We start from the raw sequence: 25,320 nt of genomic DNA, 5'->3' as shown, positions 1-25,320 counted from the left end.
AAGGGGGGCGCAGCGTTAGCATTAGCACAGGTTAGCAACGGTTCGGATGTTGGTTCTGTTCGGGATAGTCGACCCAAAGGCACACGCTAACAACAGCAGCCTGGTTCTGGAAGGAGAACCAGGAACTGGGATCAGACCGAAGGTTCTGAAAGGTCCAAACGGTTCTGGAAGGAAAGCAGGAAGCAGTCCGCTGCTTGGCGTCTGGACTCCGTCCTGATCCAGGTCCAATTCAGAACGAAACGTTATGAGTCAACTCAGAATGAAACTAATGACACAAACAGCTGCAGCGACTGCACTTTGACTAGGCCACACCGGAGGAGCTCAGCAGTGGTTGGAAATACGATAAACCATCAAAAAACAAAAACTGAAATTAAACCCATAGAAACTTTTCCACATTTCTAACTTACTGAGCTGCTTTCTAACTTATTTAGTTTAAGATTAAAAGATGATTTTCTGCCAGCAGGTGGCGCTGTCAGTGGAAAACCTGGAAAATATATCAAATAAAACCACATAGAAATAAAATCGTTAAACAAGTAAAGTTAGTGGTGAAGAAAAACAAAAAGAAATTCACTGTAAGTTAGAGAATGTTGAGATGTAAAAATGAATTTCAAACTTCAGTTCTTCCCTGAACTAAAATGAATGAACTAATCAAATCAGTGAACTAGTTCCTTTTCTTCTGAGGCGTTTGTATTCTGTGACAGATTTATTGTGGTGCTGCTGCCGCCCGTCAATAAACCGCAGAGCTAAAACAACAATAATAATAATACTAATAATAATAATAATAATAATAGTAGTAGTGAGGTAACAGCGGCGCCTCCTGGTGGAAGCAGCAGTTAGACCATCCAGTGTGCTGATGAGGAAATCCACACAGTTTCTGATTATTGCTCAAGTCCAGACTTCACACTGATTGGCCAATCAGAGCAAAGCTCAGCTGATTGGTGCGTCCATCGCTCAGGTTGAGTCTGATTGGCTGCTGGTCGATCCATCCAACTCTTCACATTCTGTAAGCGGCTCCTCTGCTGATGATCAATATTGAAATCCTAATGCTGATTATTGGCAGCTGCAGTCAGAGTGACGCTGAGGGACCAGCAGTAGTCTTCCTCAGGACCTTCATCCAGCTCATGCATAGTTGAACAGCTGTGGATCGCCATCAGCTGCGTCTCCATGGAAACACAATATTTACAGGCGTGGAATCATCAATCATTAATTACTTGGTAAAATCGCACTAAAAAGATCAAACTGAAGCATCTCTGGTTGCCATAGAGACCGCCTCCTGCTCTGATTGGCTACGCCCACTGATTGAAAGTCTTAAAGGTCCAGAACCCTCGGCGACACGTTGACCGTTAAAATCTAAAACCTGCAGCAGGAAGTCAGAGACGTGGTTTGGAACGGAACAATGACAGGTGAGGCTTTAAGGAGGAAGTGAAAAAAGTCCCACAGGAAGTGACATCCTGCAGGCTTCTCCGTCATTGGCCAGCCAGATGATCAGCAGTGAAGATCTCTACATTCATCCTTAAAGCTCCTCCTCTTCCTGAGGCTGGAGGAGGTGGAGGTCCAGGAGGAGGTCCAGGTCCAGGTGGAGGTCCAGGTGGAGGTCCAGGTCCAGGTGGAGGTGGAGGTCCAGGTCCAGGTGGAGGTGAAGGTCCAGGTCCAGGTCCAGGTGGGTCAGTAGGAGGAGATGTCGGAGGAGCTGCTGCTGTTGCTGGTGGAGGTCTGAGCTCTCTTGATGTAGAGATTCAGCAGCTTCATCTGCAGAACAGCAGAAAGTCACTTTATGGAATAATTGTTCTTAAATTATGATAACTTTGGGTAAATATATCCTGGTTCTGCTGCGTCATGAGACTGAGGGTAACGGCGTGTCTGGATGCAGGCAGGCAGACAGAGGCATTGTGGGTAACGGCGTACCTTGCTGCCGGTCAGCTGGGACAGGTGGGGCTTGAGCTCCTCTCCGATGACGGCGTAGACGGCCACCAGGCAGAAGACGCTGGCCTTGCGGACGCTGCTCTCCGTGTTGTCGTAGCCCTGCAGCAGGCCGGGGATGACGTCCGGCAGCAGCTGCAGCAGCGGCTCCCTGCAGACGCGCTCCACCGCGCGGGTCTGCATCTTGATGGCGGCCAGGTTGACGGGGTAATCGGTGGTCTGGACGATGGGGCACAGCACCTTGATGCACTGCTCCGGGTGGATGGAGCCGGCCAGGGCGCAGGCCGCCTCCTCGGCCGCACGCACCACCTGGAGGAGGAAGAGCAGCAACGTCTTCTTCACAAACTGAGGCAAAGTGACCTAAGATGCATTGAACTTGAAGTTTTTCTGCAGTCAGTGAGCAGCAAATGATGACATCATGTTCATCATCTTAGCCGTGTTGCTGCGCGGCGGCGGCAGCAGCTTTCGGCGCCTCACCTCTTTGTGCGAGTCCTTGTGAGCCTCCAGCGTCTTCATGATGGTCAGCTCTGCGTAGTTCTTGAACCGGGCCGGCTGGTTCCGCAGGATCTCCTTCAGAACCCGGAGAGCCAGCGCCCGGACCGAGTGCTGCGAGAGACGGAGCGGGTCACGACCGACTGACGGATCACTTCACAGCAAACAGTCGACACATTTTACACTTTGACTCTTAAAAACTGTCATTTTGTGAGGAATGTTTCCCACAGGAAGTGGAAGACATTGTTAGTTTCCAAAATAAAACACCTACAGTCAAACAGGTTCTGATAAATGCTACTGATCTCACGACATTGTGAGTCAGTACCGGTCCGGTTGGACTCACGTCCTTGTCCCCCAGCGTCTCCAGCAGCAGCAGCAGCAGGGTCTTGAAGTGTTCGTCCCACACCAGCAGGCTGTCCTCGCGGGCCACCTTCAGCAGCTCCAGCAGAGTCCCCCGCCTGTCCTCCTGGTCCCCGGCCTGGGACAGCTCCTTCAGCAGCTCCCCCACCAGCTCCAGCTGCTCCGCCGACCCGGCTGCAGCCACAGAACCGTGTTAGGACGGGAAGCGGCGGTTCTGCTGAAGCTCTGGGTTTGTTACCTGGAAAGCTCTTGGCGTTCAGCGTCTTGTTTTCTCTGCACTCCTGCCGCCGGCCTGCAGGGGGAGCCAAAGTTAGACAGTGACGGACCCGGCGAGCCGCCGCAGGACGTCCAGCTCACCGTCTCTCTGCGGCTCGGCGCCGTCCTCCGGGCCGGGCTTCTCCGGCGAGCCGTCCGTGTAGTTGTAGGGGTTGTACTCCCTGAAGCGCAGCCCGGAAAACGAGCGAGGCAAAGGCGTGTTCAGCAGGGACGTCTTGTTGTCCAGAGCCGTCCTGCCGCCCTCCGTCACGTCGCCACAGAACCGGTGCTCTGGGTTCGACGGCGCCGCCACGCCGGCCTGGAAGCAGAACAGCCATGACGTCTAGACCCAGCCTGGTGGGACGAGGCGGCGTGAACACACTGACCGTTCCGTCCCGCTTCGCGTCCCGCTTCCCGTCCCGCCGCAGAGACTCCACCGGCTCCTCCTGGCTGCGGAAGCTGAAGCTCTGGATGGCCTCAGAGACGCCGCGCAGGGAGCAGAACAGATCCTCGGTGTTCAGGTTCTCACTGTCGTACTCCAGCATGCTGCAACAGAGGAGCACAGGCTGAAGGTGCTGCTGCTACTGCGGGAGACACTGAATGGACGAGTCCTGCAGGACATGGATCAGTCCTGGACTCTGTCCTCCAAACCACTGGACCCGTTTTATTCAAACTGGACCAACAACAGTCCAACAGTGGTGGCACAAGTCACCGAAAGGTTAGCACAGCTAACGTTAAGTCGCTCATCAGAAACATGAGCAATGCTAACGCTAAAGGCTAAATCATAAATATTATGTATCCTGACCCTGAAGCATTAGACACCATCATCAGATAATGCGCTAAATGAAACCATGTCAAAGAAGCAACACGTCGCCCTCTATAGGATCAAATCTGTATTAATAAATGTTGAACACGAGTCGACTCTAAAACATTAGCTTAAATGAGCTCTGCTATTAGCGCATTAGCTGCTTAGCTAACCCTAGCCTAGTGCCACCACTGGGTTTGGTCCATGCCTAGCAAAGCCTCTGTGGGTCGAGGAACCTGGATGGACATGATGTTGATGAGGTCACACGACACCTGGGACAACAGGTGAGTCAAACAGACGATGGGTGGAGGGTGGGGGGCGGGGTTACCTGGGAGAGTACGCTCGCCGTAAGGCCTTGAGGGAGGCAGAGGGAGGAAGAGGGGAGGGGAAGGGAGGAGGGTATTTGGAGAGGCCGTCGGCGCTCCAGCCCCACAGTCGACTGCAGGCGGGGGAGGGGGAGAGAGGTTAGAGTCTGGGTCCTGACCGGAGGTCGCCGGGTCAGGACGTCCCGTTCTCACCTGGGGGAGAGGTGGTTGGTGGGCGAGGTCAGCGGGCTGCTGCGGCTGCCGGGGGGTCGGGCAGGCGTCCGGCCGGCCGAGTCGCCCGGAGCCTCCTGGAGCAAGCAGAAGGTCAAAGGTTGTGGAGGAAACCTGCAGTCACACCTGAGTGACGTTTCTCCTCATCGTCTCCAGATCAGCTTCATTTGAGTCAAAGTTTAAACGTGTGAATAAAAGCGTTTCCAAAGGTCATCAGAGGTCACCGCACTACCTTCAGACTGACACTGCTTTAGGTACAATTGGCGAAGGTCAGGTGAAGGGCGTTACCGTGGCGACGCCGGCGCTCCGCAGGTGGCTGTGCAGCAGCTTGGTGGTTCCGTCCTGGAAGGTTTTGGGCAGCGCTCCCAGCAGCATGGTGAACTCCGGGGTGTTGAGCTCAAACAGGGCGATCAGAACCACCTGGGCCGCCTGCAAGACACAAACCGGACCGGATGACGTCTCCGGTTCCCCGTGCCTCCACCGGGGGGCGCCGCCGCCGACCGGACCTGCAGAACGGGTCAGAGCCGTGTTAGCCAGGCGGCGGACATGCAGTCAGAAAGGAAAGCAGCTTCTGCAGACGCATGCAGCAGCTGCAGAGAAACAGGAGCCAGGTTAGTGACAGAGCCCGGTTCTGACCCGAAAACCGCCTGGTTCTGACCCAAAAACTGTCTGGGTCTGACCCGAAAACCGCCCGGTTCTGACACCGATTCCGCCCCGTTATGACCCGAAAACTGCCCGGTTCTGACCCGGTTGTTGCCCCGTTCTGACCCGGTTGTTGCCCCGTTGTGACGTGGTTGTTGCCCCGTTCTGACCCGGTTGTTGCCCCGTTCTGACCCGATTGTTGCCCCGTTGTGACCCGATTGTTGCCCCGTTGTGACCCGGTTGTTGCCCCGTTGTGACCCGGTTGTTGCTCCGTTGTGACCCGGTTGTTGCCCGGTTGTGACCCGGTTGTTGCCCCGTGCTGACACGGTTATTGCCCCGTTCTGACCCGGTTGTTGCCCCGTTCTGACCCGGTTGTTGCCCCGTTGTGACCCGGTTGTTGCCCGGTTGTTGCCCCGTTCTGACGCGGTTGTTGCCCCGTTCTGACCCGATTGTTGCCCCGTTCTGACCCGATTGTTGCCCCGTTGTGACCCGGTTGTTGCCCCGTTGTGACCCGGTTGTTGCTCCGTTGTGACCCGGTTGTTGCCCGGTTGTGACCCGGTTGTTGCCCCGTTCTGACGCGGTTGTTGCCCCGTTCTGACCCGATTGTTGCCCCGTTGTGACCCGGTTGTTGCCCCGTTGTGACCCGGTTGTTGCCCCGTTGTGACCCGGTTGTTGCCCCGTTGTGACGCGGTTGTTGCCCCGTTCTGACCCGGTTGTTGCCCCGTTGTGACCCGGTTGTTGCCCCGTTCTGACCCAGTTGTTGCCCTGTTGTGACCCGGTTGTTGCCCCGTTCTGACCCAGTTGTTGCCCTGTTGTGACCCGGTTGTTGCCCCGTTGTGACCCGATTGTTGCCCAGTTATGACCCGATTGTTGCCCGTTGTGACCCGGTTGTTGCCCCGTTCTGACCCGGTTGTTGCCCCATTCTGACGCGGTTGTTGCCCGGTTGTGACCCGGTTGTTGCCCCGTTCTGACCCGGTTGTTGCCCCGTTGTGACGTGGTTGTTGCCCCGTTCTGACGCGGTTGTTGCCCCGTTGTGACCCGGTTGTTGCCCGGTTGTGACCCGGTTGTTGCCCCGTTCTGACCCGGTTGTTGCCCCGTTCTGACGCGGTTGTTGCCCGTTCTGACCCGGTTGTTGCCCGGTTGTGACCCGGTTGTTGCCCCGTTGTGACCCGGTTGTTGCCCGGTTGTGACCCGGTTGTTGCCCCGTTCTGACGCGGTTGTTGCCCGTTCTGACCCGGTTGTTGCCCCGTTCTGACCCGGTTGTTGCCCCGTTCTGACCCGGTTGTTGCCCCGTTCTGACCCGGTTGTTGCCCCGTTGTGACCCGATTGTTGCCCCGTTGTGACCCGGTTGTTGCTCCGTTGTGACCCGGTTGTTGCCCTCTGACCCGGTTGTTGCTCCGTTGTGACCCGGTTGTTGCCCCGTTCTGACCCGGTTGTTGCCCCGTTCTGACCCGGTTGTTGCCCGGTTGTGACCCGGTTGTTGCCCCGTTCTGACCTGGTTGTTGCCCCGTTCTGACGCGGTTGTTGCCCCGTTCTGACGCGGTTGTTGCCCCGTTCTGACCCGGTTGTTGCCCAGTTGTGACCCGGTTGTTGCCCCGTCCTGACCCGGTTGTTGCCCCGTCCTGACCCGGTTTGTTGCCCCGTTCTGACCCGGTTGTTGCCCCGTTGTGACGTGGTTGTTGCCCCGTTCTGACCCGGTTGTTGCCCCGTCCTGACCCGGTTGTTGCCCCGTTCTGACCCGGTTGTTGCCCAGTTGTGACCCGGTTGTTGCCCCGGTTGTTGCCCGGTTCTGACCCGGTTGTTGCCCAGTTGTGACCCGGTTGTTGCCCCTCTCATGCCGGCTCTACCTGCTTGCACCTCTCCTCCAGTTGCCCCTCCCGGGGCAGAGAGGCGGTGGAGCTGCGATCCTCACCTGCCCAGGTGTGGAGCGTCTGAGGGGGGAGAAACATTCATGGTCTCGTTGTCACCATCAGTTATTGATTATGTGAACGGTTATTTCTGCCAGAGGATCAATAACTGTATAAATGATCAAATGAGGCAAAAGAGAAGCAAATAATAACAATAGTTTTATGAGTTGATCAAATTGATCTATTTCTAGAAACTGTCTCTGTTCATCTTAAGTCTTTAGATCTTGTTTTGGACATTTTGATGTTTTTCTCTCATCCTTTGATCTGCTACAATCTTTCTAATCTTTGATCCCAATAATGCCATAAGTTCTAAGGTTCTGAATCCTCCCGGCCCGGTCCAGGACGGTTCCCATGATGCACTGCGCGGTACCTTGCGGACGTCGGCGCTCTTGGGCTCGGTGGTCCAGGTGATGATGCGTGAGACGGCGAGGCGCGTCTCGCTGGAGTTGACGAAGTGGGCCGGGTCCATGAGTCGGGCCAGAGCCTGGATGTAGCGCAGGATGGCCACCTTGACCTTCAGGTTGGGCGTCTGGGTCTGATCCACGATGAACCGCATCAGGATGTTGAACTGCAGCTCCAGAGGGAACGACTCCCTGAGGGACGCCACAAACCAATCATCTGACATTATTGAAAGGCTAAACAACCAATCAGCAGGAGGCTGCCTCTTTCACAATAAAAGCCCCGGTCTCTCGTTGGGCTACAACATAACCATCCTCCGGTTCTGGTTCTGGTTCTGACCTGGTGACGTCCAGAGCCTTCTGGACCTTGGCCTGGACCGAGCCCAGCAGGTCGGCGCCCATCTTCTTCAGCAGCTGGGTGAGCAGGACGAAGAGCCAGTCCTGCAGGTCGTCCCGGTGCAGGACGATAAAGTCCACCAGCGTCTCCAGGAACATGCTGAACACCTGGCAGGTGAGGAAGAGGAGGGTCAGGACCAGGAGGAAGGAGACAAAGAGCAGCTGCAGGGAGGAACCACTTACTCTCTGGGTTTGTTAGAGTCCAGTGCAGAGAGCAACATGCAACAGAGAACACTGAGTTAGTCCAAGCTGCTTCCTGCCTACAGTCTGACAGGAAGTGACATATTTCTGCTTCCTGTCAGGAGGTCCTCACCTTGCTGTGCGGGTCTGCAAACATCCTGGTGAAGATCTCACAGAGTCGCTTCAGCTCCACACGGCTGGAGGCAAACAGAGTCTGTTCAGGCTCACGCAGAAACAACAAGCTCTCTGATTGGCCGGCCTGCCAGGCCACGCCCACCTCAGCTGCCAATCAGATGGTTCATTGAAACTCTACTAGTTTTCTGCGCTCCATGTCCTCCTGTTGTTTCTGTTGCTGATTGTTTCATATTTATGGTTTTAAAAAGCAACGTATTGATTCGTATCTAAATGTAAATGAACGAGTTTCTGTTGAAGTTAAAGGTTTTTGCGTCTCAGTGATTCATGGGCCCACCTGAGCGACCTCTGGCCCTTCAGCAGGTTCTGCAGGCCCAGCAGGCCCTCCTTCCTCTCCGACCAGTTGGAGCTGGCGCAGTGGTTCAGGACCTCCGCCACGTCCTCCGTCTGCCGCAGGAAGTGGGGCCCGGCGCCGCCGCTCCTGGAGCTGAAGGAGCGCTCGGAGCAGGCGCTGGAGGCGTCGCTGTTGGCGTCGTCGTCAGAGTAGATACCGGGAGACTCGAAGCGCCGCCGGACGGGCCGCCGCTGTCGGAGGAGAACCAGAGTGAGCAGGAAGCCTGACGGCGGCCGGACAGACGGACATGCTGACGGACGGACGGAGAGTTTGCTGAGGATGAAAGTCTGAAACACGCTGCATGCAGGCACACAGGATCTACTACCTTACTACTCCTGGAGTCTCCCAACAGCTGGAAGTCATAAGAAACCCGACATCAGCACCACGGAGCTCAGATCAGACAGAGAGAGGGAAACTGCAGCTGCTTCCTACCAGAGCGTCGGCCACGGCCGCCTCCACCTCGGTGCCCGTGTTCAGGACCCGCATGGCGTTGACGGAGGCCGAGATCCGGGCCTGATGGGCCAGGCGGTCTGAGGAGGAAGAGACAGCAGGGTCAGACGGGACAGCATCATCATCATCATCATCATTGTCACATCACCGAATAAACAGAATCTTACCAACTACTATTGTCTAGTTTCTACTGCCAATGTATTGATATAGGAGTTTGTTTTCAGTCAATAATGTCTTAAAGGGACAGAACTTTGTGTGTGTAGCTCATTTTAGTACCTATGTTTCCTCCGGTTTTTATAAAATGCTAAATATATGTCAAATATGACTTCAAAAAAATTAGACTTCTTGATTTAAGGTCTCTGTCCCTTTAAGAAGATCCTGCTCTTTCTGAAGCTCCGCCTCCAACAAGTCATCCCAACATGGCTCCTCTATTTTCTACCAGCTCAGCAGTTCCACCAGCTGTTTGCTAATTCGCTTGGCTAGTCTGAAGGATCACAGTGGGGGAGGAGCTACACCTCGAAGGCGGAGCTAAGTCCACCAGGTGTTTAGCAGCGGTTGCCACGGAGATTAAAGGATTTCTCAAAGAAGAAAGAAGCAAACAGAGCAACAACGCAGGAAAACCATCAAAACATGATGGAAAGCTTAAGAAGTCCATGTTACATAATACTGACGCTTTTGTACTAAAACATTTTCATCAACACTAAGGAATTACTGACCTAAAACAAGCTGCTGCATCGTGATGAAAAGTTAGTTTTGTCTTATTTCACCTGCAGTCAGGTTTAACTGTTATTTATTTTTAATAAAACCAGACAAACGACTTGGTGAGACTTTGTGTTTTTACAGTGTGACTCTTGGACCCAAAGCAACCAGGAACCTGAAGCAGCTCAAACTTCAGTAGAGATGCAACACAAGACGCAGCAGGACGGCTCCTGAAATCAGCAGCAAGCCCAGGCATGTCTCCTGGTACTCTTAACCTTTGACCCCGCAGCATGGGGCTGTTGACTCAGCCATGCAGGTAAATGAGCATGAATAAATGAGGAGGTCAGAGTTCACCTGAGCAGCCCTCTGCAGAGGACAGGGCGCTGGTGGAACGGGAATGAGGCCGGCTGGCTGCAGGAGGAAACAGAAACCACAGCAGGTCCCTCACTCTGAGGCGTCTAAAGCAGACGCTGGCAGCTCAGGGGCCGCGGGGTCACGGGGTCACAGGGCCACAGGGCCGCGGTCAGGTACTCACCCAGTGGGGAGAAGCCCCTGGCGGGGCTGGTGTCGCGGCTGCTCTCGCGACTGGTTTCCCGGCTGCAGCCCTGACTCATGCTGGGCCGAGGGATCCGGCTCCGGGCTGCAGAGTCCGGACGGAGAGGACGGAGAGGACAGGAGAAGAGGACAGGAGAAGAGGACAGCGCTTCATGCAGTGAGTTACAAAGGCTGGGTTAGACAGCAGGAGGACAACATGGAGGAGGAGCATGCAGGATCTGTGTCCAAATGGTGGAGAAACCAGGAAACATGGCAACATGGCCAACGGCAGGGCTGTGTTCTCCTTCCTGTTCTCCTTCCTGTTCTCCTTCCTGTTCTCCTTCCTGTTCTCCTTCCTGTTCTCCTTCCTGTTCTCCTTCCTGTCAGCTTTCATCACGTCTGGCTTCATTTTACCAAGAAAACCAAAAAACTGCAGCAGTTTGCAGATGATATCCAGGTTTTCATAAAGTATTTACATAACTATAACATCTACACATTAAAAATAATGTTTTGTGTCATTGATTACATTTTTCTGAATATTATCTGCAGCCAAAATTACAAATAATTTATCAGGATAATAAATAAAGGTTTATTCTATGTGTGATGGATCTTTATATAAATAAGTTTTACTTTCTGAAATGAGACAAAAGATGGTTTAAAAAGTGAAACTTTCTCACCTAAATGTTTTATTTTGTAGATAATTTTGGTCAAAAGTTCTCATGATGTTATGAATTTTACTACATGCATAAAAATTATTAGTCTTTACTTAAAAATCTAATTTTAAATAACAAAATATATTCGAATCACTGGAAATAGATCTAAATATAACAGAACATCATTTTCTTCCAGTCAGACCAGGTTCTGTGGATCTGGGCCTGTTGCCTATCAGCGGTTCTTACCGGCTGAGGTTCTGGTCGGACTGGTCTCTCGGCTGCAGCCCTGGCTGCGGTGACCTCGGGGTCGCGTCTTGTCGCTCGCGCTGCAGGGGGCGCCGTTGCTGCCTGCGGCGGGCCTCAGGATCCGGCCGTACGTGGAGCCGAGCGGGCGGCCCGGAGAACCGGACCGGCTGCCGGCTGAAACCAACAGAACCGGGTCAGAGTGGACCAGAACCACGAACCGAGGCGTCGAATTTCTTCACTCACGCTGGGACTGAGAGACGACCTGCCCTCGGCTCCGGCCGGCCGTCGCGGCGGGACCGGTTCCGGCGCTCGTCCTCCTGGTCCGGACTCGCCCTGAGGATGAAGACAAGATGATGAAGGACAACCCGTGATCCCTGAGAGGCGGGCGGAGCCGGACAGACGTTCTGGTTCTGACCGAGCGAAGCGTAGGATCCAGGAGGAAGAGCGGCGGCGGCGGCGCTGACAGCGGGCATCCTGCTGCGGGCGCTGGCGCTGGCGTTGACGTCGACGTCGCTGCGGGATCGCTGCAGAGCGCCTGGAGACGAGGCGGCTCCAGGCCTGCAGGGGGCGCTGGCTGCAGGTCCAACAGCTTCCAGTTAGTTGTTGCTCTGCACTTTACAATGTTTTTAATTAAATATAATAATTCAAAATGAGATGAAATTATGACAAGTTCATTTTATTTGAATTTTTGTTTTTATTGCAGTTAAACTGTTTATCTCTAACACCTGTAATCAGGTCAGTGAGGTAATATCACTGCTGAAAGACGATAAAGATTTGAACTGTTGATGTTTTTTAGTTATATTTTTTATCAGCTGGTTTTATTTTCATGCATTTATGCTTTTAAAACTAAAAGCTGTTTGTTATTTCATCTCTCTGTCTACTCAATGTTAATGTGACACTAGAATAATTAAAACATCCATCAATATATTACATTCATATGTGATACATTGAAATGCATGACCACAATAAAAACTGAAATAAACAAATATTTTATGATTATATAGGAAATATTATGCAATCAAATGATAATTAAATGTGATGAAACAAAGCAGGTTTCAATGTTGAGGTGTGATGTGTTGACCTTGATGTTGACCTTGATGTTGACCTTGATGTTGACCTCTGCTGCTGCTGCTTCCTGCTGAGCTCTTCATCGCCAGCGGCCGACTGAGGAGGAAGGAGGCCACAGAGTTAGAGGCAGAAGGCTCCAGCAGGTGAGCCCCAGGTGACCTTTGAACTCACTTCAGGCTCTCCTGGGACGAGGACGAGGATCGGTCGGAGGCCGGCAGCGACACCAGGGCGTCTCCGCTCCGCAGGTGGGCCTGCAGAGCTCTCTGATAGGCCGACTCCAGGCCCTGGAACAGAAGCTCCGCCTCCCGGCTGAAGTGACCCTGGTAGCTCCAGTAGCACCTGAGAGGTCAGAGGTCAGAGCCAGACTCGTTCTTATTGGAGCTGCTGTGTTTGTGGAAGCTTCCTTACTTCCTGGCCACAGATCGAGCTTCAGCATCAGCATCATGGATCCCCTTCTTTATCGTCTCCATCAGCAACGCGCTATGTCTGAGAGAGAGAGAGAGGACGAGAGAGAGAGAGAGACAGAGGGAGGAAGAGGAGAGAGAAAAAGGGAAGAGAGAGAGAGATGGAGAGAAATGACAGATGTTAAGTAATGAACTTTATATATAAATATGTAAATAAATATCCAGACAGTAAAATCACATTAAATCACTTGATGCGGCGTTCAGGCCTCTGAACATCATGACTCTGCCTCCACCGTGCTTCACCAGCATCGATCTCTAATGAACCCAATCCAGCCTCTGAGTTTGACTCTCCGGTTCTGATTGGACTCAGACGAGTCGATGCCACAGAGAGACGCTCCGGTGTCCCCCCATCGCCATGGAAATGGTGGAGGTGGAGCCGTCTGGGCCGTCAGTGTGTGTGTGTTTCTGTGTGTGTGTTTGTGTCGCTGTGTGTGTGTGTGTGTCTGTGTGTTTGTGTCGCTCTGTGTGTGTGTGTGTTTCTGTGTGTGTGTGTTTGTGTGTGTGTGTGTGTCTGTGTGTGTTTCTGTGTGTGTGTGTGTGTTTGTGTCGCTCTGTGTGTGTGTGTGTGTCTGTGTGTTTGTGTCGCTCTGTGTGTGTGTGTTTCTGTGTGTGTGTGTGTGTGTTTGTGTGTGTGTGTCTGTGTGTGTGTGTGTGTGTGTTTGTGTCGCTCTGTGTGTGTGTGTGTGTGTCTGTGTGTGTGTGTGTTTGTGTCGCTCTGTGTGTGTGTGTCTGTGTGTGTGTGTGTGTGTGTGTGTGTTTGTGTCGCTCTGTGTGTGTGTGTCTGTGTGTGCGTCTGTGTGTGTGTGTGTGTTTGTGTCGCTCTGTGTGTGTGTGTGTGTCTGTGTGTGTGTGTGTGTGTGTGTTTGTGTCGCTCTGTGTGTGTGTGTCTGTGTGTGCGTCTGTGTGTGTGTGTAGGTGTGTGTGTGTTTCTGTGTGTGTGTGTGTGTTTGTGTCGCTCTGTGTGTGTGTGTCTGTGTGTGTGTGTGTGTGTGTGTGTGTGTTTGTGTCGCTCTGTGTGTGTGTGTAGGTGTGTGTGTGTTTCTGTGTGTGTGTGTGTGTTTCTGTGTGTGTGTGTGTGTGTGTGTGTGTGTCTGTGTGTGTTTCTGTGTGTGTGTGTGTGTGTGTGTGTGTTTCTGTGTGTGTGTGTGTGTGTTTCTGTGTGTGTGTGTGTGTGTGTGTGTGTCTGTGTGTGTGTGTGTGTGTGTGTGTGTGTGTGTGTGTGTGTGTGTGTGTGTGTGTGTGTGTGTGTGTGTGTCTGTGTGTGTGTGTGTGTGTGTGTGTGTGTGTGTGTGTGTGTGTGTGTGTGTGTACCTGTCCAGGCTGCTGGTCTGCCACTCCTGCAGCATCAGGTCCACAAACTCAAAGCAGCGTCTGGAAAACAAGACAGGAAAAGTTTGTGGAAGGAAAACGTCACTAAAATAAAAAGAACATTTATTTATTTATTTTTATCATTTTGTCAGAAAACAAAATGATAAATATCAGTAAGAAAATAGTTAATATGAAAATTATTAGAACAATCAAATATTACTACAGTAATTAATATCAAATAATTAACAGAATTAAAAACTAAATATAAAAATAATAACTAATTAAATAAAATACAATTTTATACAGATAGATAATCCATATAAATACATTAATTTAAAAACTACTTGAAATATAATAATTGATGAAAATGAATGAATTAAAGTTGTTCTGTGTAACAACAGATGAATGTAGAGCGGATCCACTCTGACCTTCTGACAGCCACAGACTTGGAGGAGCAGCTGCTGCTGATGATGGGGACGAGGCGAGGACAGTGTGTGTGCTGCAGAACGAAAGGACAAAGAAAAGCTGCAGGACGTTTCATGGATCAGAACCAGGATGCTGTGGAACGGAGGAGATTCCTGTTCATGCAGCTTCCTGGGTTCTGGAGCCTCAAGGAGAGCAACGCTGCTTCTTTAAACAATCAGAAGATCCATTCTGAGCTGCTGTAGGGTCATTTTCAATTCAAATTACATTTGTTCTGCTTTACAGCTTTGAAAAGCAGAAGTGGAGCCTCCTGCATAGCCAACCAGAAAGCACAAACTGGTTTCTGGATGGTAACTCAACAATAAAACTCTCGTCTTTTCCAGCAGCCATTGTACAGCAGAAAAAGCTGCTGGAAATCAGCTGAGATTGCCAGGTAACTGTACAGCATGACAATATTTGGCAGGTTTCTAAAATGGCTCATTTTCCAGACACTAAACAAACATGAACTTATTATCAAAGACCATCTGGTGTTATTTTAGATCTTGGTCTGTTTTTAGAAGCAGCAGAAACAGAAACATGTAAAAAGTGAATTTTGTGCAGCAGGGCAGCTTTAAGACGTGGTGAGCAGAAACAGGAAGTGCACGTCGTACTCTGAGGATGAGGCGCATGGCGGCCACACCCGACGTGGCCATGACTTTGGCGCTGTTGGGCACCAGGTTGAGGAGGGCCGGCATGATGGCCTCGGCGGCGTGGTCGAAACGGCTGCCCAGCACCGCCGACAGGTGGCTGCAGGCGACAGGACACGTTACTAGTCAGGGTCGGAGGAGCTCCAGAGGTGAAAGGTCGCGGCCTCACCCCAGCGTGATGCAGGCCTCCCGGACCACCTGAGACCGCAGGTCTTTGGCGGACAGCTTGAAGGACGCCTCCAGGAGCCGCAGCTGCTGCAGGAAGCAGTCGAACTCCGGCGCTCCGGCCAGCAGCAGCGAGCGGAGCTTCTTCAGCTGAGGAGAGACGAGGCGGAGGTCAGAGGTCAGAGGAACAACACAGGATCCACACCGACACGAGGAGAAGACGGCTTACGGCGGCCACTCTCAGCTCCCAGTCCTTCTTGTCGTCCGACAGCACGTCCCGGATCTTGGTCATGGCCTCCTCCACCTCCCGGTTGGAGTAGATCTGGTGGAGGAAACGCAGCAGCTGAGGTTTAACGGACGAGGCTTCAGGGAGGAAGAAGACGTCTTACCTGAACTGTGGGAACGTCCTCAAAGGCCTGGATGAAATCCTCCTCATCCACAGCTCCTGCACTCGATCCGTCCCGCCCTGCAGGACAGAGAGCCTCGTGAAACACAGCCGACACGTGGACATGTGGGGCAGAACTGGTTCCGGTTCTGACCTGCAGACTTGCTGCTGGAGGCCGAGGACGGCCGCCGGAACGAGCCCATGCTCACCGCCTTCCTCCCAGACACAGAGGCTGCTTTGGACGAGGAACGTCCGCCGTCCACCGACTCATCGTCCTCAAAGGTTTTATCTGGAAGACAAATGACAAGGAGCGTTTTAACACCAGATGGTCCGCTTGACCCGGTTCTACTGGAACCAGATCTCCATCATCTCCACCTCCAGCTGCTGTGGTTCTCTTTATCTCTGCTCCGAGTCAAACCAAACTGTTCCCCTCCTGGCCTGGGGGGGCGCCACACAAGACAAGTAATGACAAAAATAACTTCCCGTTTCACCAGATGGAAACAAGATGGAGGCATCAGAGTTTAGCAGTTGGAAGATTTCTCTTTGTTTTAGTCTTTGGCTAAAGACCAGGAAACATTTCTTCTGCTAACGCTAGGCTAGCACGCTAGTTTTGGTTTTATTTACCCAGAATGCCTTGCACTGTTGTCTAATTCCTGCTTTTGGAGCCTCTTGGTGTTCACATATGAATTCAAACCAGAGTTCATTTCAACTGAACCCAGACCAGAATTAGCTTAGCATTCACACCTCATCAACAGAACTGGTTTAAAACAGACTGGGCTGAACTGGCCTGGTGTGAATGAACCCGATAGCTCAGCGGGCCCCAGCAGGCGGGCCCCAGCAGGGGGGCCCCAGCAGGCGGGCCCCAGCAGGCGGGCCTCAGCAGGCGGGCCCCAGCAGGCGGGCCGAGGCTCGCTGCTGAATCCCAGCAGATTCCTGAGATTCCTCCAGAACCGGACAGCAGACAGAACAATGGGTCCGGTGTTGAAGAAGCAGAACTACTGCAGAGGATGGTTCTGGTGCATGCAGTGATTTCTGAACTGCTTGGGGGTCAGCAGGTGGCAGCAACAACAGAGCATGTTCTCTGGTCATCAGGACTAAAACACAGCAAGCTTTACCGCCAGAGCAGGAGCCGGCCTGCAAGCAATCGATCCTGTTCCAAACTGAGCCGACGCATCAGCAGGTCACTGAAGGTAAAGCCAGCGAGCTTCACGTTGGTTCTGTCCAGACAGAACCTCCCTCTGAGTCTGATATGAAACCAGAACCGCTCCGCTTCAGTCTGATCAGTTCTGACTCGGCTGAGCTGTTTTAGGCCCTCTGTCACTTTAAATCCAAACAGCAGCTGCTGGCCACGCCCCCAGCTCAACGTTCACACTCACACCTGAAAATGGCTGCAAACAGATGCACTATTATACAACCAGACATCTTTGAAAAGAAGAAGTGGAGCCTCCTGCACAGCCAATCAACAACAAATCTCTAATCTCTTCCAGCAGCCATTGTACAACGCAGACATTGGGAAACCAGCTGTATGTTGCTAGGTAGCATGCTGGGCTTCACTGGGGTTGCTCTGATTTGAGGCTTTACATTTTTAAATGGCTCATTTTCCAGACACCATAACTTCATCCAGAAAACATCTGGCTGGTTTTTCAGCTGCTTTTAGAAGCAGGAGGAAATGAATTGAAGCACAAAAAGAGTTTCCTCCACTAGATAAAAGCATGAAACCAGCAGAAGTTCTACAGAACCAGAACCAGGACCAGAACCAGACTCGGACCGGTGCAGTAGAGTCCAGTTTGTTTCAGCTGATCCGAATCAGTTTCCTCCTCACATCCTGAAACTTCCTCCCAACCATCAGGCTCCGCCCCCTCCGCCGGCTTCCTGTCTGGTTCTGATGCCGAGGAAGAGGAGCAGCTTACAGGAGCAGATCCTCCTGCAGACCAGCTTCCTCAGCATGCCGGCTCCGTCCGCTCCGACCGCTCCGTCTGGCCCAGCAGCTGCAGCCTGACGGCGCTCCAGACAAACCAAACACTCCTCCTCTTCCTCCTCTTCTTCCTCCTCCTGTTCCTCCTCCTTCGTCCTCTGATTCTCTCCACACAGGATGGAGGAAGACGACCGAGGATGGAGGAAAGCAGGAAGAGGAGGAGCCAATCAGGGGGAGGGGGCGGAGTCAGAGAGGACGGAGCAGCAAAGTGATGAGTCAGCAGGAAAATTATTCAAAATATTTCTTTGCAACTGATTGTAGCATTAAAATACACCAGTTAAATAAATTATCTTGAAATATTTAACTAGGTTAAAAACAGAAAATGTGAAATAAAAGCTGATCTTAAAATATTAAAAGCATTTAATTGAACTAGAAGTAATAATAAAATTCAAATATTTTAATATTTTATTCTATGTGAAGTTTCCAGTTTAGCAACAAAGCTGAGTCACTGAAACCAAATCTACCTCAGAGTATTGATAAAGCTGATTGATTGATATCATATAATAATTTGAAATAAGATAATAAAATGTTAAATGAAACTACATTAACTTATAAAGAGTCATAAGTCAGTCAGAGCAAGTCCTGATGGGAAATATTTACACATGATGTAGCTCAATATTTAGTATTAATCAGGGGAGTTCAAAGTGCGGCCCCGGGGCCACTAGTGGCCCTCAGAATGATTCTGGGCGGTCCCTGAGACGTTTAAAGAAGCGTCTAAAGTTGAAGTTTTCACTGATGCCATAAACCATAAACCCTAAGGTGGCCATGAATATGTAATTTAGAAGATTTTATTTCTGAATTACATATTTCAGACAAACATTAAGGCTAATTCAGCTGTTTCTGACTGGATCAATATCTGATTGTAAATGTCAGATATCGGATCAGAAAACAGTGGATCGGTGCATTAATGATAAACAGGCGGCTGTTCATCTGACTAATGAATGCATTGGGGCGATGCGCAGCAGAACGACGTGCAGCAGCTGCAGCCCTCTGAATGCAGACAGTCAGAACCAAACACAATCGGGTCATCTCAGAGATCCGGTTCCAGCTGAACTGTGCGGTCCCGTCCAGCGGCTCCGGTTCTGATGGAGCCGGACAGCTGGCTTTAATCCTCCTCCGTTCAGACATTCCTCTGATTCACTGGGCCGGGTCAGGCTCAGAACCGGGAGAGCCGGGACCAACCGGATCTCTGTTGTCCAGCGGGCGGTACCGGCCTGCGGCTCCACATCCCGACCCACACGGAGAACAGCTGCTGGTTTCATTCCTGTCTGAACGAGAGGCGGCTTGTGACTCCTAGAGCGGCTCCAGGACGAATCAGACAAAAGCTCTTCCTGTTCCACCAGCAGCTCCTTCACGTCTGGACTTTCTGACCCGACAGGAAGCAGGTCAGAATCTGGACCGGGTCAGAATCTGGACCGGGTCAGAGGACAGATCCTGATGAGCCGGCTGGAGGTGAAGAGGAGGATTTACCTGTGGAGGAAAGCTTCTGCGCCGTGCTGCTCCGTCCTCTTCCTCCTCTGCTGCCTCTCTGTCTTGTGACTGTGAGGACGACAGCTGACGCCACTCCTACAAAATAAAAGCCTCAGCTGCTGCTGTGCTGCGGGGGCCCAGTTTGAACCCTTGTGTCCCAAAGACACCAGGACAAGTCTGACTCCTGAACTTGGACTGTTCCCTCTGAGCTGGAGGAAGAGGGACGGCGTTCTCCAGGATTCAGACAGACTGTAACTTTATATCCATTTGTTAAATCACACAGGAACATAATCCATGACAGCTTGGACTGTATGGAATCACATCTTAGCATTTTATCATATGTTCTATATGTATCAGGGCACCAGATTTTTATTATCTCATATTATCTTATGTATCCATCACATTGTATCACATTTCAGAGCAGAGGATCAAACCTGGGACAGTTTGACTCTGTAGTCTCAGATTGGGTCCCACCAAGCAGCCGACCAGAACCAGAACCTTCGGTGCTGATCGGCCGTTCTTACCTGACAGAGGAGACGGCACCATGCTGCCCGACCTTTGGACCTCGTCGAACTTACTGAAGATCATGTTGAGCCTGCAGAGGCACAAACACAGAACAATCAGCAGCAACACGCTGAGGCTGCAGGCCGAACTCAGAACCTGGGACACAATCGAAACGGGTCAAAGAACTGGAGCAGGAACTCTGAGACAGACGAGACAGCAAACAATCAGAGACACGGGGTCAGAGGTCACACAGGAAGAGGAAGACTGATTCTGTTCTGAGCTGTAAAGAGGAGCCCAATACAGAAACACAGGACCATCGGTCCCTGAACGCACCGTGACTGAGGCAGAATAAAAACCACATGGTGAGGAGTCCCTGAACGCACCGTGACTGAGCAGAATAAAAACCACATGGTGAGGAGTCCCTGAACGCACCGTGACTGAGGCAGAATAAAAACCACATGGTGAGGAGTCCCTGAACGCACCGTGACTGAGGCAGAATAAAAACCACATGGTGAGGAGTCCCTGAACGCACCGTGACTGAGGCAGAATAAAAACCACATGGTGAGGAGTCCCTGAACGCACCGTGACTGAGGCAGCCCTTTCTTCCCCAGGTCGATTCTCACTCGCTCTCCAACATGGCGGTAGATCTCCACCAGGCAGGACATGGCTGCATCACGGACCTTCACACCAACATGGAGACACAGCAGGAATTTAACTCCATACAGGAGAAATTTATTCAAACTAAAGGGAATAAAATGTTTCAGTGTTTTCAGATAAATCAAAGTCTGACTCAGAGGCCTCTGAAATGTAAATTCAGGGTTTTGTTGCTGAGAGATTCTGGCTGCAGGAAGTGAGGCGGGTGGGCTCAGCTTCCTGTCCTGAACAGGAAGTCAGACTCTGGTGATGACAGACATCTGCAGCCAATCAGGACGCAGAAACTCTGAGACCAACCTGACTGTCCAAGAGGAGACCAGAGGTCCTGACCCCAGCAGGAAAACAAAGGTTTCCTCACTGCAGTGTTTGTTTGACCAGCAGAGGGCGCTGCACTACAAATAAAGCCTGATTTATTATTCCACTCAGAAAACTGGGAAAATTTATGCAACAAATAATTCTATTAAAAAACTAATAATTTATAGAAAAAAAGCTAATAAATTATTTATTAGTCCAATAAAAGTAAACTTTTGGAAATAAATAAAACTTAAAGGAAAATTAATAAGATATGTAAATAATATTAGCCCTTGGAAAATAACATTTAAATTTTAATAACTAAACTATATTTGGTAAATTAATAATAATAATAATAATAATAAAATAAAACACAAAGAAGAATAGTATATGATAAAGCACTTAATAACTGAAAGATATGACAAAACTCTGAGGAAAATAAAATGTGTGAAAAAAAATTTTTTTATATTAAAATAGGTAAAAATATCAAGCAATTTTTAATTAAATAATAATATTCGTAAAATTGATAACTACATCAAAAACATAATAATATAAAATTATAATAGAAATACACAGAAGAAAATAGTGAAATAAGGATGATATCTTAAATGAAGCCAGCTCTACACATGCAGGTTAAATTAGCACCATTAGCTCCTCTGGAGTTAAACTGGAGCTGCAGACCAAATGAGACCAGTCCAGCACTGGAGGAACTGGAACCAGTGGGCTCAGAGTTACCGGGTCGTACCTGACTGGTCGGTCTCCCAGCAGGTTGCAGATGTGAGGAACGATTTTATTCAGCGTCAGACTCTGAGAGCCGAACCTGGAAGACACAGAGCAGGACACTAACACACACAAACCGCTTTACTGTCAGAGGTCAGGGGTCGGGGGCCACACACTCACACGTTGAGGGTGGAGATGAGGCAGAGGCAGAGTCCCTCTCTGGTCCGGGAGTTCTTGTGCTTGAACCCTCCCATCATGCGCTCCCAGACGTACTGCAGACACACAGCAGGGGGTCAGAGCCTCACCTGGACAGGAAGCAGCGTTCAGCCGCCGCAGCTACCTGGGGGTTGGCCGACTGGTCCATGACCTTCAGCAGCAGCGCCTGGTCCTGGTCCCGAACCTGGTCCTTGGAGTCGCCCAGCCGGTCCATCAGGCTGGGCAGGACTGGGAGAGAGACGTGATAGATAGGAGGCAACATTTGGAATATTTCATCATGTCTTAATAATATTATCTTGGATTATTTTTGTCCAAATTCCACATGGATCTAAGTTTCAGTGTTTTAAATGTGCTTTTACTCACTTTTTTAAATGATTTATTTTAATATGTTATTACACATTTATTTAATTCACTACTTTTATTTTTATATGTTTTACAATTAAAGGTGTATATTGAAATACTATATTTTATTCATATTTCCTTTATTAAGTATATATTTTATTGTATTTCATGCCTTTTTCCTAATTTCTGTGTTTATTTTTATTGACTATAATTAATGCTAGATATTGAATTAATTTGTTTGGTTTTTCTGTACTATATATTATATTTTATAGTAGCTGTTGATGTTATTTTATTCACTATATTTCATTTTTATTCATATTTTATGCTGTATTGATGTGTTTTATTAATTATATAGGACTTATTTAATTCACACTGTCATTCTGCAATTTTTACTCTGAATGTTATTTTGCTAAAGGTTCAAACTGATTTCAATATTCTGTCACATCTCAGCTGTTATTTCTCCAGTTCTCCTCTGTATGTCTATTATTGTCCTCACCTGTTCCCACCTGAGTCCTGAACCTCTCCTGCAGCCGGTCCACCAGAGCCGACAGAACCTCCATCCCCAGCAGAACCACCTGAGAGGAAAACACGCCGACGTGAAGCAGGAAACACCCAGCCAATCAGAACGCAGCTCAGCCGCTAAGGATTCTGGGTACTGAGCAGTAAACGGGGAGAAACGGCAAAAAGCTACAAACTGGACCGAATAACTGGCTTTAAATCAGCGGATTCAACAGAAGAAGGAGAGGCGAGGCGGACAGTGCAGGAAACGGGAGATCTGGGTCGGAACCGTGACTGAGGAGGAAACTCGCTCCGCACTAGAACCACCACCGGAACCGCCCTGCAGCTTTCCTTGTCTCGGGGTGGACCGGGCGGCTCAATGAACGGCTAGTGAGAGTCTCCCTGCTAACACCGAATCAACACATCCGCATCACCAGAGCGCATGCGCTCGGGCTAAGGTGCAATTTTTGGAGCAACGGCTCAAAATTCAGTGATTGACTGGGATTACTACCCCTGTGGTGGAACGCGGTATTGCATCACACTTATATACCGCAATATCAGCATTACTTTCAAAATATATAGATTTCTGGAATAAACACTGGGATCAAATACTGCAATTTTTTTAAAAAAATGATGTTTGTTATGCAAAGAGTAGGTACTATGGACTGTTAATCAAATTCAGCGCATTTCTCTACCAAATACCCAGAAATTATTTTAAAGATCTTATTCAACAGAAGCTGGACAGGAAGAGAGAAGACAAGCAGCAAAAGGCCGGGAATCGAACCATCAACCTGCTCTACCTCTGAGCCATGTGGCGCCACAAAAACTCAGACATTAAGATTCATTTCACTTATTTCTAAGAAAAAAAACCCATGTATTTTATTATGTTTAAAGCTGTAAATTTGCTGAGGTAAAAATTGCCAATTTTTTTCTACAAAGTTGAAAACTAATCATTTTAAACTGTGAATTTACAACTTTTGGACAAAAGGTTATTTTTCTAGAAAATATGTGAAATGAATTGAGAACTTCTGAATATTTTTGGAGCAAATTTAATCCTCAGTGATCAATAATTTTTGTTTCTTTCATCCAGAGGAGGCGTGTTGAAGCAGAGGTCCGGGGCCATTTGTGGCCCTTTGACTGAGTACTAGCGGTCTCTAAAAGTGAATGATGCTGATGCAGCTGGAGACGTTTTATTTGTAATCTGGGAAAAGTTTCTTAATTTCCTTTTTATAAGCAGTTTAATATTCAGTGGAAACTTGTTTATCCAGAAACTTTTACTGAATAATTGACTAAATTTAATTCATTAAACTTGGCTAAATATTAGCAGGTGTTTTGAAACAAAATGACCCAAATCCTTTTCTTATAACTCAGGATGAATTTGTTTGAGCCAGAAGAAATTTAAATCTAAATGTTTTAAGTTTTACATCTATTCAGCATTTATTTAAAACGATTAAATCAACCACAGGGGTCAGTAGGTGGCGCTCCAGGGCCGGAGGATGTGGCGGTTCTGACGGGTTCCTCCTGTCAGGCGGCGAATCAGCGGGAAGGAAACTAGAAACTAGAAACTGGGTCGGTGTAAATGAAGCTCCGAGGCACCGGGGAGCCGCTCGGTTCTACCTGCCCTTCAGGTCCGGTTCTGACCCAGCTGCTCACACACAGTTAGATCTAGGTTCAGATCTGGACTCTGGTTCACTGAACTGGTTCTGGAACAATCAGTTGTAATCAAATGATTCTGATTCATTTTATTCAATAATCCATGTTGACCAACTCTGCTAATCCAGCTCCTTTGTTTTTGCTGCAGTCCTTCCAGAACCAGAACCAGTCAGAGTAAAGTGGGTGAAAACAAATGCCTGCCTGCCACACTTTTCAGTGTTTAACTAGACGATGGAGAGTTTCCTCCCTGCTGACCCGGTTCGACCCGAGTCAGAAACTCACCTTGTAGTTGCTGGAGTTGACCCAGGAGCTGGCCAGGGCGTCCACCATCCTGTCCAGCAGGTTCTGGTCCTGGTCCAGCCCGGGACAGCGGTCCGGGTGGAGCACCAGCTCGGTGATCTCGGTCCCACCTGCAGCCGCCGGCCCAGGTCTTTCTGCAGAACCAGGTCCAGCAGGTCCTCCATGCTGCTCATCTGCTCCTCCTCGTCCTCCTCCATGTCTCCTCTGGTTCTGGTCCGGTTCTGGTTCTGGTTAACACGGTGTGATGTCCTGCAGAGGAAGGATGCTCTTCATTCTCCCTCCAGCCTGAAACAGAAACATTTCCCCTGAATTTGGACTCACAGGCTGCAAGTAAACACAGCTGGCTGCCAGGTAACCTGCCAGGTGAACATTATACCCTGAATAATGACTTGTAGGTTCTGGCTAACAATCTTTATCTGGTTTAACTGAACTGGTTAGCAGGTTAACCAGCAGCTTCTCAGGTTTGTACCCTGAATCTGGACTCACAAGCAGGCTGTAACATCCACGCTGCGGTCTGATACTAACTAACCGCTAGTTAGCAACTCAACCAGCAGGTTAACCACAGAGCAGCTAGCGGCTAATAGCGGCTACTAGCGGCTAACTGAGCGACGGCTAACTGCTAACCGGGATTCCGAACCTCGCCTGGGGTCCACAGCGGTTCTGCTGCCGGTACCTACCTCTCTGAGTGGGTTAGTTATTCTTCTATTGACCCGGTAACCGGTTCCCGAGTCTCTCGCCGGATGGACCGACCCGTTCCCTGGAAATAGCGGCCAGGAGAGACGATGCTGCCTCTGGACACAATCTACCGTTACTTCACTTTATGAGCAGCAGCTCCTGTTAAAGCCCAGATACCGACACATCTGTCCGTTTCACTCCAGGACAATCTGAAATTAATCATTACCGTCCGCTGAGGGTAAATACCCGGATGAAAACGACATTATTTATAAAACTTTAAACATTTTAGCCTGCAGAGTGGATGGAGCCGCAGAACGACGCCGCCTGGTGGCTCAACTGACACACTGCACTCGAAATGAAGCGGTTAAATTTAATCAGTTTTATCATCAATTATGTCTCATTAAAGGATTAAAATTCATAAATCTCACATGTAGTTTAATTTTATATTTTCAGTGCTGGTTCTGATCCATGTGTGGAAAAGTCCACTGTAAAGGACAAACTGTGAGCCAACAGCTGTTAAAGCA

General features: G+C 49.9%; 1 protein-coding gene, 1 non-coding gene and 1 pseudogene across 9 annotated transcripts; 1 reads left to right on the top strand and 2 right to left on the bottom strand.

Annotated features, from left to right (window-relative positions):
* Positions 1 to 1,558: 1,558 nt before the first annotated feature.
* Positions 1,559 to 21,143, bottom strand: LOC129354847 (CLIP-associating protein 1-like). Of its 8 annotated transcripts, XM_055024378.1 has the most exons (35): positions 21,138 to 21,143; positions 20,030 to 20,127; positions 19,468 to 19,538; positions 15,653 to 15,787; positions 15,503 to 15,579; positions 15,343 to 15,435; positions 15,118 to 15,263; positions 14,913 to 15,048; positions 14,268 to 14,338; positions 13,843 to 13,902; positions 12,476 to 12,553; positions 12,239 to 12,406; positions 12,081 to 12,163; positions 11,415 to 11,573; positions 11,243 to 11,332; positions 11,000 to 11,173; positions 10,102 to 10,206; positions 9,921 to 9,977; positions 8,850 to 8,947; positions 8,743 to 8,769; positions 8,361 to 8,608; positions 8,025 to 8,088; positions 7,656 to 7,819; positions 7,288 to 7,510; positions 6,858 to 6,941; positions 4,657 to 4,797; positions 4,351 to 4,445; positions 4,161 to 4,271; positions 3,414 to 3,573; positions 3,130 to 3,346; positions 3,011 to 3,064; positions 2,756 to 2,946; positions 2,398 to 2,526; positions 1,906 to 2,229; positions 1,559 to 1,749 (listed from the first exon to the last, which is right to left on the bottom strand). In XM_055024378.1, exons 2-35 carry the CDS (start codon positions 20,110 to 20,112, stop codon positions 1,666 to 1,668), a joined length of 4,200 nt encoding a protein of 1,399 aa, XP_054880353.1. In that variant the 5' UTR covers positions 20,113 to 20,127; positions 21,138 to 21,143; the 3' UTR covers positions 1,559 to 1,665. The 8 variants fall into 8 exon arrangements, with proteins under 8 accessions (XP_054880353.1, XP_054880358.1, XP_054880354.1 ...); XM_055024383.1 differs by lacking the exons at positions 6,858 to 6,941; positions 8,743 to 8,769; XM_055024379.1 differs by lacking the exons at positions 9,921 to 9,977; positions 10,102 to 10,206.
* Positions 20,313 to 25,117, bottom strand: LOC129354866 (CLIP-associating protein 1-B-like; annotated as a pseudogene).
* Positions 22,514 to 22,643, top strand: LOC129354869 (U4atac minor spliceosomal RNA). The gene has a single exon (XR_008605205.1). It is a non-coding gene; the product is annotated as a U4atac minor spliceosomal RNA (small nuclear RNA).
* Positions 25,118 to 25,320: the final 203 nt, after the last annotated feature.

The sequence above is a fragment of the Poeciliopsis prolifica genome, unplaced genomic scaffold (genome assembly GCF_027474105.1).
Source record: "Poeciliopsis prolifica strain line A6 unplaced genomic scaffold, Auburn_PproV2 SCAFFOLD119, whole genome shotgun sequence".
NCBI lineage: Eukaryota > Metazoa > Chordata > Actinopteri > Cyprinodontiformes > Poeciliidae > Poeciliopsis > Poeciliopsis prolifica.
The sequence above is the reverse complement of the archived record's forward strand: the minus strand, read 5'-3'. Positions and strand labels throughout refer to the sequence as shown.